Source organism: Tinamus guttatus, unplaced genomic scaffold, assembly GCF_059628265.1.
Source record: "Tinamus guttatus ecotype Peru unplaced genomic scaffold, ASM5962826v1 Tinamus_guttatus_pri_ptg000048l, whole genome shotgun sequence".
Taxonomy (NCBI): Eukaryota; Metazoa; Chordata; class Aves; order Tinamiformes; family Tinamidae; genus Tinamus; species Tinamus guttatus.
In genome coordinates this window covers 11,869,181-11,886,514 of record NW_028288582.1, presented here as the reverse complement: position 1 = coordinate 11,886,514, position 17,334 = coordinate 11,869,181, and the positions used below count along the sequence as shown (strand labels likewise).

The window sequence follows — 17,334 nt, the reverse complement described above, 5'->3', positions numbered from 1 at the left end:
ATTTTAACAATTACCTGCACTGGTTAGGTAAAAATTATTAAAAAGCATAATCATCAGGAAGAACATTTCAAAAGTGACATTTCATAGTAACATCATCTTTTCAATTAAAATAAAGGTTGTAATTCTAACATGTTTTCAAATATAGACTTAACTCCAAATATTAATTAACAGAAGAACGCAGGAAGTCTCCCAAGGTTAGTCCTGGTCTGCAGCCAGCCTGAATTTTTTCGCATGTTCAAAAATGCATCAACATAGGGCTACTGGAATTGGACCCAGTGGAGAGCAGTACAGAGAAATAATATCATAATGGAAAAGTTTTTCCAGGGTAGAAGGATGTCTGGCATAGATTACCTTAACTAGGTAAATATAAAATATAGGCTTGCTGGTAACAAGCAAGCCTGGCAACAATCTCTGTATTTGCTTTTCTCACCGAACTGGGTGCTGTAAAGGATAAACCTCCCACTAACATCAGCTCACATTGTACTGACCCCTGTATACAGCCTCCCTCCCTCCTTCGACATGATTAAAATACAAATGCAGTTATACCACTAGAATATGTCCGATATTAATTTTGCCCATTAACTTTTTACACATCTTATAAAAAGATCCAATTAACAGAACAATTCCCAAACTAATCATCCTCTATTAATATAGAGGATATAGAAAAAAAATTCCCCCCCAAAAATCCTGTGAAAAGATAACCCTTCACTCTCCGCACCCAAGATCCAAGACAAGAATCAATAGTTACAAACTGCATGTTGTAACAGTGACATTTACATTCAAACCCATGCCAAGGCACAGGCACTGTCCTCCTGCACCACGCTTTCTGGCCTTCTGATGTTCTTGCACAAGCATGGGCAGCCTTGATATGGATTTTCCCATCTTCCATCACACTGGATGATCTCGATCAGTTATCTAATTTAGTTTTATTGATTTCTTCTTCTTGGCTTGTTGTTTTGATATGGTACCCAGAGCAGTTTCTGAATTGCTTACTGATGGCTGAGGCAGGAGTAGTTTTCCAGACTGTGTTGGGTACTTGGTTTTCATAAGGACTTTAAACAGGGGCTGGGATAGCATATGCTTTAGTTGCTTTTTCATTCCCTTCAGCATTTTTTGCTTCTGGCTTTCTTCTTGCTCAGTAGCTTTTCCTCCTTTGGAGAGAAACCAAAGGTACAGAGTGTTACCACAAAATAAGAATTTGTATCAACCTGTTTCACAGATTTTCACAGTTTTTTTTTTTTTTTTTTTTAAGAAGCAGATACTAGTCTCAACTCTCTCTCCATCTCTCTCTCTCTCTCTCTCTCTCTCTCTCTCAAGAACATTCAGCTTCAACACAGCATCAATCATTGATGACTCTTGCCAGTCACTTAGGGTGTTCACAGAAAAACAAGGTCAAGAAGAATACTGACTACAGAATAACTAAGCCCTAGCTGACATTTTTCTGGTAACTCATTCCATTTCTCTTCTGGTTTGAGAGTCAAAGACTTAGGAAGAAAAGGAAATGGGACCCCAGTAGTTAAAGCTAAGAGCTCCTGCCCCCGGCAGGAGTTTTGTATGAAGGTTGTTACCTCGCACATGCTTCATTTTAGCATCTGCAGAACTGAAACAGTAACCTTTTCCTCCTTATCAAGCATATATGAAAAACACTGAGGTGCTCATGTTTCATATCAGAGGAGGAGAATGAGCAGAGGAGGAAAACAAGGCAGGAAAAGGCTGCAGTTAATGTGATCAGAGGCCTGAATATGAGAGAAAGGATGGAATCAAGGTTTGCTGTCCTATATATTGAAGGGACATTATTAAATCCATTTCAGAAGTATAAGCTGCATTTAATTCATGGTGAGCATGACTGAGATTTTTATTTGCCTGCAGCAAGCTATGGAAAAATTGGAGATCACTCAGTTAAGATTTACTCAAATCTTAAAGCAAGAAGCTGGCAAGATTCTGGATAGCAATTACAAAATGCCTAAGTCAAAAGCCACAACACACTTGGAGAGGAGGTGCAGTTTTGAAATCCATCTCAAAGCACAGAATCTCCAGAGTATGGAAACACAGGTATGGAAAAACAAGCAGAGAGCTTGTTATCTGAGAGAGAGCACTCCTAACAGTCTGGATAGAGCACAGACTGGTGCTTGCTTGGACAGGGGTCTGGAACCAGCTAACCCAGCCATGAGCAGAGAGAGAAAAAAAAACAAACACATGGTTCAAAATTAAGGTATCTGTGTATTCTGCAGCTAAAAGCATAATGGCAGCTTTAGCTGACATGACCTGGGCAGCAGTCCCTTCAGCCTTCAAATCCTTTTGATTCCCAGTATTAGCACCCAATGTAGCATTTCATAGTTCACCTAGGGAGCAGTGCACACCTTCACAGCATTCAACCCACAGGCAGGGCAGCAAGGGTCCTATACAGCCATGCAGGCTACTGCACAGCCCACAGAACGTTTCATTTTAAGATACAAATAATTATTATACCTCAAATAGTCGAGGATTCAGGTGGCATGTTGAACATATATATTGGTCATTTAGATTGCACAACCCAACCCACATAAGGCTCTGAGGATTTTTGTCAAGTGTTAGTGTTTCCTGGATGTTCTCATGCCCAGAGCTGCCAGGGTCCCATCCTGCTGCCTGACTGGAGGGCAGAAGGGGTAGGCAGAAGAGGAGAAAAAATCTTTATTTTCTTTGGACACAGAAGGAGTAAGACTCAAATACGACATACCAAGCTGTTAGTTTATCCCCAACTCGTTGCCAGAATTTAAGCAGTTCTTATCCCACACCATGTGGACTTGTCTGTGACTTGCCAGAATTGTTACACCTCACTCCCTCAGTTGCTCAAGTACCTACCACACAATCACCCTGAAAACACAAGCAATGACACCTACTACTGAGTAACAACACTCCTCCTGCATGTTTTAGATAGGGGAAGGCTTCTTCTGGACACCAGGGCCACAGGACCAGCTAAGCATACCCATAACCAAGCATTTCTACTTGCCCATAAGGACGTCATCATCAAGATCAATTTCAAGAGCCTCGGCAGCTTGCTGGAGCCAGGAGTTATGCTGCTTTGCCCGACTGTTGAAAAATTCAACTTTCTCAATCTGCCGTGCCAAGTTCATACGTTCCTGCAAGAAAAACATGTTTTAGGCATCCTGGGTAGATTCAAATGCTCAGCTCTTCTGTAGGATCAGAGTTTAAGAGCTTGTATTACAAAGCAGCTGATGTTACAGCCTCGTAGAGACACTCTTGACTGATCCCTACCACTGTGCTAGCAGACCCCTACATAAAAGCAGATGTCATTGCTTGCTAAATGTTTTCCTGCTTCAGAGCCTGGCTAGAATCTGACTTTTAAGTTAATTCAATGACTAAACATGCCTAAATGCTAAAGGAATCGGCACTTCAGAGACACCAGGTGCAAATCACAGTTCAGATATTATTCATTTTCAAGCTAATGTAATTCCATTGTACAGCTGGGTCTTTACCTTACCAACAGGGTCAGCCACAAGCTTCACAACTCTCTGAAGAATTAAGTTCCTGCAGGCCATACAGAAGGAGCTATTCATGTTTTCAGAAACACACCTGCCCATGATCAGGCACAGGTCAAGACGTCCTGTCTGTCTTCCCAGCTGCTTTCAGGTTGAATAGAGATGTCCAGCAACCTGAATCTGATCTGCAGCCTTCCAGCTAGGCCAAGTTGCCTTAAATCACTAGTCCATCAAGGAAAGAAAACCTTCACTGACAGTAAATGGTAATCAAGCCAGCAGTAAGTTCTGCTGCTTGGAGCTTGCCTTACACAAGGGTGCAAGACACCTTCACTGAATAATCAGGTGCTACATAGTAACATACAGAACAGTCAGGAAGACTAAACAGCAGAAACAGAAGAAATTAAACTTGGAGTTGGTTAATAACATGCTGTCAGTCAGTTCTTCTTGGATCCCTGCAAGATCTTTTAAACAGTGCTTTCACCTTTCTAAAATTGGGTCCAATTTTGGTCCCTCCTTCAGCATTTTTTTTCTAAGCGGAACAGAGGAGTGCAGAGTCAGAGAAGGAGTGTGCAAATGGAACAGACATTAAGACTCAACAGCACTATTAGTGTCAACTGCCATGGCTTTTGATTAAGTGCAAGTCCAAGAGTAAATGAGAGCTGACCCAGGGGGAAGGCCCAAAGGCTGTAATTGCAATTGCAAAGATTCGTTGCGGGCAAAAGGACCGCTCTGAGGATATGAGACACAAGTATGGAAACAATATTTATCCACCCACAAACTGCTAGTGTGTGATAAGAGCCAAGAACTACTCATCAAGAGGCATGGAAGAGACCTTTGAAGAAACAGTCTCAGAAGAACAGATTTGTTTTAGTGATCAGACACAAGTGGGGGAGGGGTAAGTAGGGAAAGGGGAAAAAACCTCTGATGTTACTGAGAAAAAAACGACTGTGGAAATGCTTGTTTATCTTCCTGTTTTAGAAGGCAGCACAATATTTATATATTCCATCCCCAGCCAGCTTCTCTTCTAATGCAACACCTAAATATGCCCATTTGTGTATGGCTGCTGTCACCAAAACTATTAAAGACTGATGCTGAGATTTGAAATGTCCTCTTATGCAAGAAGCAGGAATGCTGTGTATTGTTTTGGAAGTCCTAGCCATTGTTTATTTACATTATCTTATGAATCACTGTATGACAGAGTAAATTCTTCCTAATGCAGCCAGTATCCTATAAAAGGGGAACATCTGGTTCTGACAGGGCTGCTGTGGCATCATTGGTACAGGAACTTTAATGACTAACTGTACAAAATAGAGTACAGATATTCACTTCCCTGTACTGCAGCTGGGAATCCAACCATATGAAACGCTATGTAACAACACTGAAGGGAAATGTAGATGATGCTTATGTCAGAACCCATTTATTGAGAAGAAATCACAAACATTACTAAGAAAAAGGTAAAGCGTGATATATTTGAATTTCAAATCCAGATCCTGAAAAGTAATTTCATCTGAAACTTGAAAAAGACATGATGGGAGAAAGGCTCTAATTTGAGTAAAGCAACTACTACTTTGACTGTTTTTTCATTACCTTTACAGAAGTCAGGTACTTGGTTTCAACTGGGAAGAACGGCACCTCTTCACTCTTCTCCAGGGTTTTATAAATTTTCCTAAAATTGATTAGGTCATCAGGACCAATCAATAATAAGCTAAGGCCTTCATGGGCAGCTCGGGCTGTTCTGCCACTTCTGTGTACATACAACTCGGATGTACGAGGAACCTGCGAATATTCAGACATGTCAGGAAACAGAATATGAGAAGTTAACAGCAGCTTATCAGGCTTTGGCAAAGATATCCTCAGATATTCTCAGACCTTTTGATAAACTGTCTTTTATATATACATGTATATATACTGTGCATAACAGAGCTGAACGTAAGAATGGAAGATACTGTCTAGAGACACCGAGTGCCCTGGTTTGCTCATCTGTGCATAACCTCTGTTGAGCCTTTCCTCACTTCAGACCTTCTGCAATTCATTTGCAAAACAGGAAAAAAAAAAAAAAAAAGTGTGTCCTCAGATTACAGGTGTAGGTGTGAGTCATTTGACTCTTGGGGATATCAAAGAAAAATAAGAGATGTCAAAAGCAGGAAGAACTGTATCTATCAAGTTGCTTCTCATATGACTGTGCATTTATAACATGCATAACATAACCCACCAGTGACAGTCACTGCAGCAGTGAAATCCTTAAAACAGGCGCTATGGGGCAGTTAAAATAAAATAGGATTAAATCTCTATATGCAATTTATATAGGTAGGACAATCACAGCTTTAGAGGGTATAGGGTTTGCATCAGCAAGAGGAGGGTTCACAACCAGAATAGTAAAAGCAAAAACATTGGAAGTATCTAACCTGGTAGTGGATGACGTGCTGCACATTAGGGATATCAAGACCACGAGCTGCAACATCCGTTGTCAGGAGGACACAGCTGAGAAAGGGATAACATTTAACAAACATAAAATATAAGAGTAAACCATCTGCCAAAGACCATAAGATAGAGTGACCTTGAATTCTACTACAACAGTTTAAGAAACAGACTTGAGCTGCCTCACCTGCTAGAAGCTATTTGCTTGCCACTACAGAAAGCAATATCCAGTGCTACACCAGAGACAATCTTAAAACAGCAACTCTTAAAGAAATTATATAAATCATAAATTCTGCAATTTTATTCTGCTTCCAATAATTGAACTCACTACCTCGCAGGATTCTGTTTTCCTGTGCTTTTGTCTCTCTCAGCTCACAGGAATTAGTGTGAAGCACTATTGGATGACCTAATCCCACTTCTCAGCAGGGAACTGTGCTTCCCTTATGGTCATTTTTCAGAGTTTTGCCCAAGGCCAGGTTTAAAATCTCATCAATTTGACATGACTGTACAAGGGATGATGCAGTTGATCAGTTGATCTTTCAGCAGGACACAGGGGCTATTACATGTTTTATCCAAAAACAAACAAACAAACAAAAACTACCATGTCATTTAGATTAGGGATTTAACTAATGATTTGTTTGTGCTGAAATGCCTTCTATCAAGTTTCACCTTAAAAGGTTCTATTAACTAAAAGCTAGAAATACAAGTGGAGATTCTGTTTTGACAATTAGGGCTTCCCTCACCCCATACAAATGAATGAGTTCTCAAAAAAAGTCATTCTTTCGTATAAAGTCTTTTACAGAGATAAGACTCTCCCTAGGGTATGCAACAATTTGTTTTAAAGAGTCTGCTAGTAACTGAGAGTTACTTGTACATAGCAGACATTCAAGATTTTATGACACCTGACTGCATACCCTGCAGCTACAAGGTTCAAAGCAGAAATAAGTGGAAAAAAAAGTCTATGACTTGCATTCTGAAGGAGACTGTGATAGACAGAACAATCTCTTCACATCTTGAAAAATTTGTAGATGTGAAAATGACCTGCCTGGCCTAGGCCAAGGCTATCAACACCACCTTTTGCTAACAGATAATGCCTATTGATCATAGAAATCCTATCTCTTTTCTCTGCCTAGATCTATTACTGAGGTACAAACAAATTCTAATGCAACAGAACAGCACTCAGTACCTATGGAGCAGTATTACGCCCTAAAGCTTCTGGTTGCATAACACTGGGCCAGAAATTTGCACCCCAAAGGCCATTCCAACACCAGCATGAAACAACAACTTTGCAAATGGCAGGGCAGGCCCCTGCCTGGGCAGACCCACAAGTCCGCAGCTGCTGCAATGCTCAACAGTCCCTTCTCTCACATTGCTCAACGTAATGCAGCAAAAAGCAAATCGCCTGATGGTCTTCTCATGATTTAGTGAAATTAATCAATCTACAGAAAAAGCAAGTGAGAGCAAGCACAGGAGAAGCACAGGATGGTTGTATAAGCACATAGCTGACAGGAGAGCAGGGGACACTTCCTTCAGCAGGAATGAGCCATCATATGATAACATAGGGTAATTCATGTCAAAAAGGACCTCAAGAGCTTCAGTGCTTGGCTGTCTCCACAAAGTTTCTTTGAATATCCAGTCTGAACCTCTCTGGTTTTGACAGCCACTGTCTCTCATCCTCCTACCATGCATCAACCCTTGAAAAGCCTGGTTTCTTGATAGCCTTTCTTAGGATAATTGCACCTGCTACTAGGTGCCCCTAAAGCTTTCTCTTTTCCAGACTATATAAAGCCCAGCTGCCCCAGGTTCTACTCACAGAGCAATTGCTCCTCAGGCATCCTGGTGGCCCTCCACTGCTCATTATAACTTCTCTTCAATAATCCTGTGGAATGTCATCCTTAAGAAGAATAACCTGGGCTCATAAACCAGACAGGCATCCCCAGCCAACTCCCCAAACCCACTCCTCCTCCAACTCAGCTATTTCCTACCCCTCTTCATCTCTCATCCTTCCATATGTCTTAGTTTGCACTAGGAAGCAGAAAGTCAACTTACACCTCTCGCTCAGCAAACCTTTCCAGATTTTTTAGCCTTTGCTTCTGGTGCATGTTGGCATGTAAAGGAAGAGGATCACAATTTAAGATGGTGAGAAGAGAACTGAGTCGTTTTATACAGTCTATGCTGTTTGCAAAGACCATGGTTCTCCCCGGATACTGGAGGAGGAAGTAATAGAGATAATAGTCCTTCTCATTTGTATCACAGTGGATTCTGGTTTCTGTGAGAGTCTCAACGGTGGCCTCTTTCCTTGTCAAGTCTATCACTTTGGGTTTGCCCTTTATTCCTACTTTTTCCATTAACATTTCTAGTTTAGTCTTCTTGTCAATCTTTTTAGCATTCTTCTTCTGTAAAACTCTTGTGGGAGCTTGATGGACCAAAGTCAGTGTGGCAGAAAAAACAAATGTCTGACGTCGAGGGTTATATTGTGAATCATTTAACATTTCCAGCAACTGAGAGAGCTCTAAGAAATGACCTCTTTCAACCATTCGGTCTGCTTCATCGATCACAAGGCACCTGCCGAATAAAGACATACAGTACAAATAGAGTAGTGTAAATAAATATAAATCCGATCATCTTCAAAAGAACGTTTCCTGCTAAAGACATAAGAGCAGTTCTGCATATTAAGCCCAAAGGAACACCAGGTATGCCTGGGTAATTACAGTAGCCTTCCACATTTCTTAACGAAAAAAATCACTTTTTCATGTAACAATGAGATTTTTGTTAATGTCTCCAATTAGCATTTCTCTCTATCAACATAACCACTGTAAATTTCAATAAAATATTCTAGCAAAGAAAGAGTCATCTTACATAGTCCAAATTATTTTAGTAGTAAATAAACATAATCAGTGGTCAGTGATACCTCACAACTCTTTCCACACAGTCAGTCTGATGGCACCTTTACCTGAGCTGCCGAAGATTCGAGAGATGGGGGTGTCTCTCCTTAATCAGCTCCCACAGACGGCCTGGGGTTGCAATGACAATTTCTGGCTTCCGATTCAGTACACGCTCTTGCTTCTGTGCAGCCATGCCTCCAACAAGAATGGCAGTCTTAATGCCTAGAAGACATAAATAACTTGTCTCATTAATTTATCTGCAGAGTAGTGCAGAGACCCTACAGTAACTGTAAGCAATTTGTTTCTGAACTAGAAGTCATCTACTTGTGGAATCTCAGATATCACCATGGCTTCTTTCACCCTACTTCTTCAAAGAACACACTGGCCTTTGAGGAACTCTTGGCCACAACGCCTGATTCCTCCAAGACTGGAGCTAGCTCAGACTTTTCTTCACCACTGTTAGCTGTGTAACCCATGCTTTCAGACAGGGATTTGTTCAAAGACAGTTTGAGACAAAGTCCACATCAAAATGCATTTCCTCTCCCATTATAGCAACTAGACTTCACTTGAGCAGCACATTTTTTACATACAAACTGCATTGCACAGATCAGAACTATACCACCATAAATTGATTATTCTTGGCTAGGAGTTAAAATTAGCCATGTCATCAGCTACAGACTGATGAGCACAGCAGGGTGTCTGAATGCCAAAGCAAGATGTGTTTAAGGTGTTCACTGCAAGATCTCTTCAATAATTACACAATCACTACTGTTGGAGACGGGGAAAGTTATTTCCCAGGTCTCCCTGTCTCAAAGAGTTTCAAATCCTTACTTATTCTAACAGCTGCACTGACTTTCTGTCTTGGAAAAAAGTGCAGCAGGACAGAATGCTTTCATCATTGTTACTTGGTGGAAATGCTGTAGCTTGACTTTCATAAAAAAAGTCAGACAATCCAGCAATACCTTAAAGTGTCATTAATTTCCAATGTCCTTAAGATTTAGGGCATCATTTCTTATCTTGCATCATCTAAAACTGGGACAAAGTTATGTGTATCAGGTTACTGGTGGTTGAGTATCTAGTACTGATTCAGTGTTTCCAAAAGAACAGTCAAATAGTCAAACACAAACATGCTGGAAGAAACATTTTAAAACAGTATCTCACATCACCTGTACACTTCCATTTGCATTTCATTCAGAAGTCTTACTACATTTCTCAAATGTTAGGGAATAAGAATCGTAACTGCCTCAAAACTACCCTAATTTAATGCAAAAGAAACTGTGGCACAATTCATGGCACAACATCAGAGTTCAGAATCAAACCCAGCACAATCTGGGACACTGCCCTTGGGATCTTCATACCTGTAAATCTTGCAACTGCATCAATGTGGTGTTTTACTTGCACAGCTAATTCTCTTGTGGGAGTAAGGACCAGGCCTAAAAGAGGTTTCTTCCTATGGGAGCCAAGAGTTTGTGTCTTGTCCATAGAGTCAAATTCAGTATTTTTCGGCAACTTCACATGGCCTGTTGTGAAAGTTGCACCACCTTCATCTCCACTGTCTTCCGTCTGTTCGTGGGTTAATTCTTCTATTTCATCCTCCTCTTCACGGGACTCTCTGTCTTCACTGTCGTTCTTCCTCATGAAGCTGTTTGATTTTTGCCATTCCAGCACAGAGTGAATCATAGGAATTGCAAATGCAAGTGTTTTGCCACTTCCTAAGAAACAAAACAAGAGAGTTACACACCGACAGGACATTACATTTATTTGAAGAGAAAAACAGCAACTAATCACATCCTGCTTGTAAAACCAGATTTTAGAAAGATGTCATCCCTACAAAATCAGAAAGTAAGCAATAGCATCTTCCCTTTATATAGCTCCTTGAGGTCATCAACAGCACATTTCCTATGGAACAGGCATTTTTCCAATCTCTGGCAGGTCAGGCAGATTAATTTGTTCAGAAAGCAATTTTTAAAAGTCATAGGTGCAGCCAAGATCTTTTTAAAGAACCGTATGCCCGTAAGGAGAATACCATGCCCTAATTGACAGTTCTGATCAATGTTCTCCAAATAAAGGAACAGTAAATGAGGACAAGGGCAGACTGAAAAGTATTTGAAGGATTCACCTCCATTTTCAATTTATAGTATTGTGTTTACCACTTTTGAGAAGTTATATTTTGATCTACTTTATCCTCTACTTCTCTGATAAAAAAAAAAAAAGACCTGGTGATTTAATAATGAAAACGTATAAATTTGATCTAAAACATAGCATCCATGCTAGAGGTGGAAGGAGGAGCATTTCAAAGAAGATAAATTCTCCTCTAATTATAATTTTACGGGTTCACTGTAAATTCCCTTGAGTTACAGGGTACCTGAGTCATGTCCCTGGCACATAACCCCCTCTCAACTATCTGCCACTAACAAAAATACTATGTGAATCCTCACATCAACCCTAGATAAAGTCCTCATAAAAGTCCAGCTCACAACTGTGCCCAGTACCACAATCCTGACCAGTACTGCTGCAAAGTCCCCTTGTGTCTCTTTCCCATCTTTCTGCATGCCTGGGAGATCTCTTCTGACACTTGAAACAGAAGAGTTTATATTCTCCATTTGCAGAGCATTTACCTAACAGGATTCTGGCCCCTTAAGGGAACCCACAATAATGTTGCATTACCAGAAACTCCACTAAGACAAGCACCAGTACTGGTCTTACACAGAAAGTAGTGCAATCCAGCTAGTGCAAACATGCAAGCAAATCTTGGTACCCATGGGTCTTACAGCTCAAACTGATTTAACATCTTTTAAACTGGTTTAGACTCTTACTGATATATATAATTTGGAACTTTAGCCCAGAACTTCACTAGTTGTTCAGGGTTGCCACATGCACTGAAAAGATGTGGCTGGATATACTACAAAACCAACAGGCCATTGCTACCACATTCAGACTTTGTCACCTTCCCCTGTGCTGCTAGCCAGGGAGGGAAGAAGGGAAGCTGTTTCAGTTCCCTTCCTCCCTGAGGCCAAGCACAAGGAGATCCTAACAGGCTTCTCCCAAATGCAACAGCTCCCAGTGTCTGCATCTGCCCTCAGGTTTCTGCAGGACCACGACGATCTTCTGGGCTCTCTGAAGGTAACTGATTTCTCTTGGAAAAGAACAAAGTAAGAGAGCAAAACACAGTCCTAGTAACATAGGATTATGCAAAATTTGAAGAGCAGCAGAGATGGATGGGCACATCCTGCTACTGCACTTTCCATTCTGCAGAAAAAGCTCCAGTGCTCCAAAAAAGGCACCTTTTTGCAGCACAAAAAAGCATCCTTTAAGTTTTCAGCTCCATTTTCTACAAACACTCCCTGTAGGGCTCTCTAATCTTATCAGCCTAGCTTCTAATTAAAATAAAAATGCAACGACTGCATATCTTCTTAAAATCAGTTACTATACCTTCATGTTCAAGAGCAATAAATGGCTTTACAAGATAAGCAGTGAGTTAAGGCAACCGGAACAGATTAAATGAATGCCAAAATGACTTCAAATTATTGTGCTTCACAATTCTGCTTCCTATTTTTAGTTTTCTATGGGACAAATATGCTGAACTAGTACTGAAGACAAAACTTCAAAGGTATCAGCAGCAGAAAAAAAAAAAAAAAACTCAAAGGAAAAGTAATGTTCACACCTTTCACTCTATTGTTAAGGTAACAACAAAGCCACCACTATAGTCATTAAGGTGAGCAATGCTTGAAGAGAAAAGCATGAATTGACCACAAAGTGGAATCAAGATATAATTTAAAGTTAATGAAACAAACTAATGTTCAAGCACAAGCAGTAAGAATCACTGCAATTGGCAAACACACACATGCAGAGAACTAAAAGGAGGCAATATGAAGGCCCGTTTTGCTGCAATAAAGGCACAGGCCATGTTTACAATATCTAATGCTCTGTGCCCAGTATCTCCTATTCCCAGCTCTAAGCAACTACTCCATCTTCTTCAGAGGAACTTCCACATCATACTTTGAAAGGACTGAAATTCTGTATCATATAAAACCAAACATAATACACACCCCCTTTACAGGGAACACAATACGTAGAAGCTACAAGCTCTTTTCCTACATATGAAAACCCTGGCTATGTCCTTCGCGCTAGGAGAACACTGCAAACTCTACCTGTTTCTGCAGCGCCAAGAACATCCATATTATCCCGGATGGCGGGAGGCAAGGCTAGTGCTTGGATAGGAGTTGGAGCACTGAACCCCAGGTAACTCAAGGCCTGCAGCACTGGTGCAGGCACAAACAGGTCCTTCCAGGCAGACACATCAGCTTTGTGATCAGCTGAGGCAGACAACACTTTTGTTGTCCAATTTTTAACTTTTTTAGAAGTAGTTACTGATGAAAGAGATTCCTGAGTTTGAGGAGCCTTCTGTTTAACTCTCTTGTTTTTCTTCTTCTTTAGAGCATTTTTTGTGCTTGATATATTCTCAGCCACATGTCCATGGTCCTCACGGTTTTCCTCTTTCACCACTTCCTCACATGCATCCTCTTCATCAGCTGGCACATCCACTTCTGCTCCTTTAGAATCTCCGCTTGTGCTTGTAACCGCTCTGGTACTCAAAGCTTTCTTTTTCTTTCTCTTTTTGGGAGAGATGACAGGCTCTTCTTCCTCGTTCCCTTCTTCGGAAACATTATCAGCCTTTCTCTTCTTCCCTTTTATTTTCCCTACTTTGGAGGAACTCACCAATTTATAGTCCGTGAGTTCCTCCAAGCACACTATGTCTTTAAACTGCTCATCAGCAAACAGATTGGGATCAATTTCCACACTTTTCCATTTTCCTAGTACTTCAATTCCTTTTTGTTTCAGTTTAAAGGAAGGTCGAAATTTCTTTTCCTTTTTTGCCTTCATTTTTTTCCTTAAAAAACAAAATAATCAGAATTACATTGAAGATATCCAAACAAAGAGAAATGCAAAGCATATTTTCCCTTTCTCAGCAATGTAAATATGAATGGTCTTAAGTACAACTGCAGAGGAGCAAATCTACATTTTGTTCCTCCTTCAGCATTGTTGGCAAACATCTATTTTCCACTCTGCAGTATTCAAAACAGGCGCAGTAGGCAGCCCCTGAAATTTATTTGATAAGTTAGCACTAATTTCTTTAAACCACATTTTGCAATTATGCCTACATTTTAGCAGTTATTTGTTTCTCTCTCTCTCAAAGAAAATAATAAAATGGAGACAGCATTTGAAACTTCAGCAAGGTGAATTAACAAAATCCGCAAGAGTGGCAAAGCCTTTGAGCACAGACCTTCACGGGTGCTGCCTTCATACCTTGGCAGAGGGAAAGGGATGCAAGAATGAGCACAACGCTCCCCCGCTGACTGCAGAAAACACAGTGACTAGTTCGGGGCTACAGGTTCCAAAACCAACCACTATACTACGCACTTAGCCTTTTTTAGTTAAGTTTTACTTTTGGACTAGCACCACAAACCAACCCAATTCCGCAAACACGACCCGTCCCCACCGCAGCGCACTCCAGCCTGTGGCCACGGGCAGGACCGGGCCCAGCCGGGAACCCCGGTGCTGCTCCGTCCTCCTCGCCGCGCTGAGGCCACCCCGCAAGGCGCCGGCAGACCCGCGCTGTGGGGCGGAGAGGAGGAGGAGGCGGCGGCGGCGCAGGGGCCACCCCGCGAACTCACCACAGCCCTCGTGGCCCCCGCGGCTCCCGCGAACTCACCACAGCCCCCGCGGCCGCCTCCGCCCGCCGCTAGCCCCGGCGCCCACCACGTGCGCCCCCACGCGCGCGGCCATGACGGGCCGACGTCACTGCCGGGCGCCCACGTCGGCGGAGCGTGCGTCACGAGGGGCGGGGCTGAGGGGGCGCGCGCATGCGCCCGGGCGCGCGGCGGGGCTGTGGCGCCAGGGGAGGGGGCGGAGGGGCGCCCAGGTGCGGCCGCGCTCGCAGGAGGAGCCTCGTTACCCGCCGCGGCCGGAGCTGCCGCTGTGGCCTTCGCCCTTTGGTTCTTGCCTTTCTTCTCTAATAACGTAGTTCGGGGCCGAGGGGCCCGTGGCCGCCGCTGCTCCCGCGACAGCGGGGGTCTCGCGTGTCCCAGGAGGGGGCGGCAGCGGGGCCGAGCAGCCTCCCCTGCCCTGCCCTGCGGCGCGGGGAAGGGAGGGCACCAGGGCTGTGAGCTCAGGCTTTACAGCAGCAAGCGCAGTTCCCGGTGGTGTCTGCAGGTGCCTGGTGCCTCTGAGGGAAACTTTTTTTTTTTTTTTTTAATTTAGTAACCTTCTGACAAAGGTTGGAAATCAGCATGTTAGATGTTTTCAAGGACACTTTCAAGCTGCAGGGGCATCCTGGTTAATGCAAATCTTCCAGTGCGGGGCACGAGGAGCTGCTTCCAATTCATGTGCTAATGTTAACGAGGCTGAAAAGCATTTGATGCTTTGTGTTTTTTAAGAAATGAAACCAATGGGAGTCCTGAAGTGAGTGCAGGGAGCAGAATTTGATACAGTAGCGTTAAGGCCTAATCTGGGGCTCCTAAGGCCTAAGATGGGGGAAAAAATGGAAAGGTGAGTTAGCAGTTAATCTTTTCTTACATGGTTTCAGAGTTTGTAGCTGTCTTGAAATAGAGAATTAAAGAGTAAATGCTCATCAGAATATATTGAATTATGCTTTTAGATATAATTACGGAAATACTTTTGCAGGGCATGAGAGTATTATGAGTTCTTTTCCTCCAAAAATCCGTTCTTGGATGCAGCTCACACTGCCTGATCAGTATATATGCTGCTCTATATTTATGCACTAAGGGATGGAATCACAGTACCTAAACTTTAATTTGAAAATGACATGTATATTTGCAATCTGGACATGGTGGGAACTTGAGGCATTAACTTTGAGTTACTTCGAAAAAGGCTTTAGCAAGGGTGCTAAATGTGTGCTAAGTTTGAGAGATACTGTTGATCTTCCTGAGTTATCACACAGCCTATCAAACCTCAAAGAGATGCAGCTTCTATGTGCTGTGTTTATGAGAAGTGTGCCTTGGTGGGGTCCTAGCAGCACATTGGCTACTATAGTCTGTAAATGCAATTCTGTTACCAACAGCAAAAAGCTGTTGGTCAAGAAGCCAATGGCAAAGCAGAATTCTGCTTTTTTTCTGCAAGTCTTCTTTAGATGCATTTAACATACCAGAAAGGTGTGAAGTGCAAGTAATTTCTCCTAAGATTTCTCCTGAAGCAGGTTAAGCTAGCGATCTTTTGACCAATATATTTAATCTTGAGATCAGTGATTTGCTAGTTAAATTCAGTAGTAGGAATGTTAAATCTGCATGTGAGCAACTGATGTAAGTTTTTACTTAGTAATCAAACCCATAATTCTTTGGCATATCTCTTTTCTTTGTCTTTTATGGGTAGATTGGTATCTGCTTAACTATTAGTTTTAATAGCCACTACTGCCAGTAAAACAATGTAATTATATCATGATTTATACTGCTATTAATCTTACCAGTTTTACACAGGAAAAAAACATGCAGTCACTGGCCTGCGGGCTACTGGAAGCCTTTTCTGCTTCGTGGACCGTAAAATTTGGTCTTCTGTCTTTCTTTGTCATGTCAGATTAGGCCTATGCTCCTGGTCCTGAGGAGGAAAGGTAAATGTTGGTTCTCTTGAGCTGAAGACCCTTGTTCTTAAATTGAAAAGGTCTGAAATATCATTCTCAAAATGACAAGTCCTAGAATATACTCCCATATAAGTAAGTGGCAATATATTCTCTCTATGTTCTATCCTGTATTTCTATATAGCCATAAAAATAATAATAGCCTTGAAAGAGGGATTGTTTGTCACTTTGCAACTAAGTTGCTTACTGATTTCTGAAACACATTTTTTTGGTTTACAGTAAGTTTTATCAAAAATACACTGCTGCTTCAGTTAATGGACTTAGAAAAGCAGCACAAGATAATTTCCAGGTGTGTGTTTTAAGAGTATTGGTACGTTCAACTGCAGTTACAATAGCAAAGACCTCTTCAAGTACAAATAGATCAAGGTGAAGATCTCTCTGTATAGCTAAAGAATAGTGGAGAGGACTATACCTAAGATGGGGGAAAAATATACAATAGTTGCAAATGCAGTTAGATGAACAGTAGGTACTTCAGAATGTGCGAAGGAAAGAATAATTTAAAAAATAATTAAGACAAAGGAGAATGAAATAAAGTGCTGTATTGGTTAATTAACGGAAAATTAGTCTATGTCATTTAGTCTTTATTTGTGTTCTGTTTTTGTTGCCGTTTTGTTTTTGTTTTGATAGGATAACTGGTTTTTCAGGAAGAGAAAATTTAGTTGATCTAATCTAACCAGAAATCTTCAAAATAAGAAAAGATTCTTATAGAGCAAATTACAAGGATTAGGAGATAATTGTTAGGTGTGAAAGGAATTGGTTAAAGAGGGGAGGGAAATGGGTGTTTAGTTTGTGGGGTCACACAGGTGTGTATATTGGTGGACTAAGCTGATGGACTACCTATCAAGTATATTGATGGGTAGGTGGAGATTACTAACGGAGTTTCTTAAATATTGTAAACTAA

The 17,334-nt window shown here is 41.6% G+C and overlaps 1 protein-coding gene across 1 annotated transcript; it reads right to left on the bottom strand.

The window, feature by feature from the left end:
• Positions 1-905: 905 nt before the first annotated feature.
• Positions 906-13,679, bottom strand: DDX24 (DEAD-box helicase 24). The gene is made up of 8 exons (XM_010212434.2): positions 12,934-13,679; positions 10,141-10,494; positions 8,851-9,004; positions 7,947-8,462; positions 5,885-5,960; positions 5,067-5,255; positions 2,990-3,119; positions 906-1,151 (listed from the first exon to the last, which is right to left on the bottom strand). Exons 1-8 carry the CDS (start codon positions 13,664-13,666, stop codon positions 916-918), a joined length of 2,388 nt encoding a protein of 795 aa, XP_010210736.2. The 5' UTR covers positions 13,667-13,679; the 3' UTR covers positions 906-915.
• Positions 13,680-17,334: the final 3,655 nt, after the last annotated feature.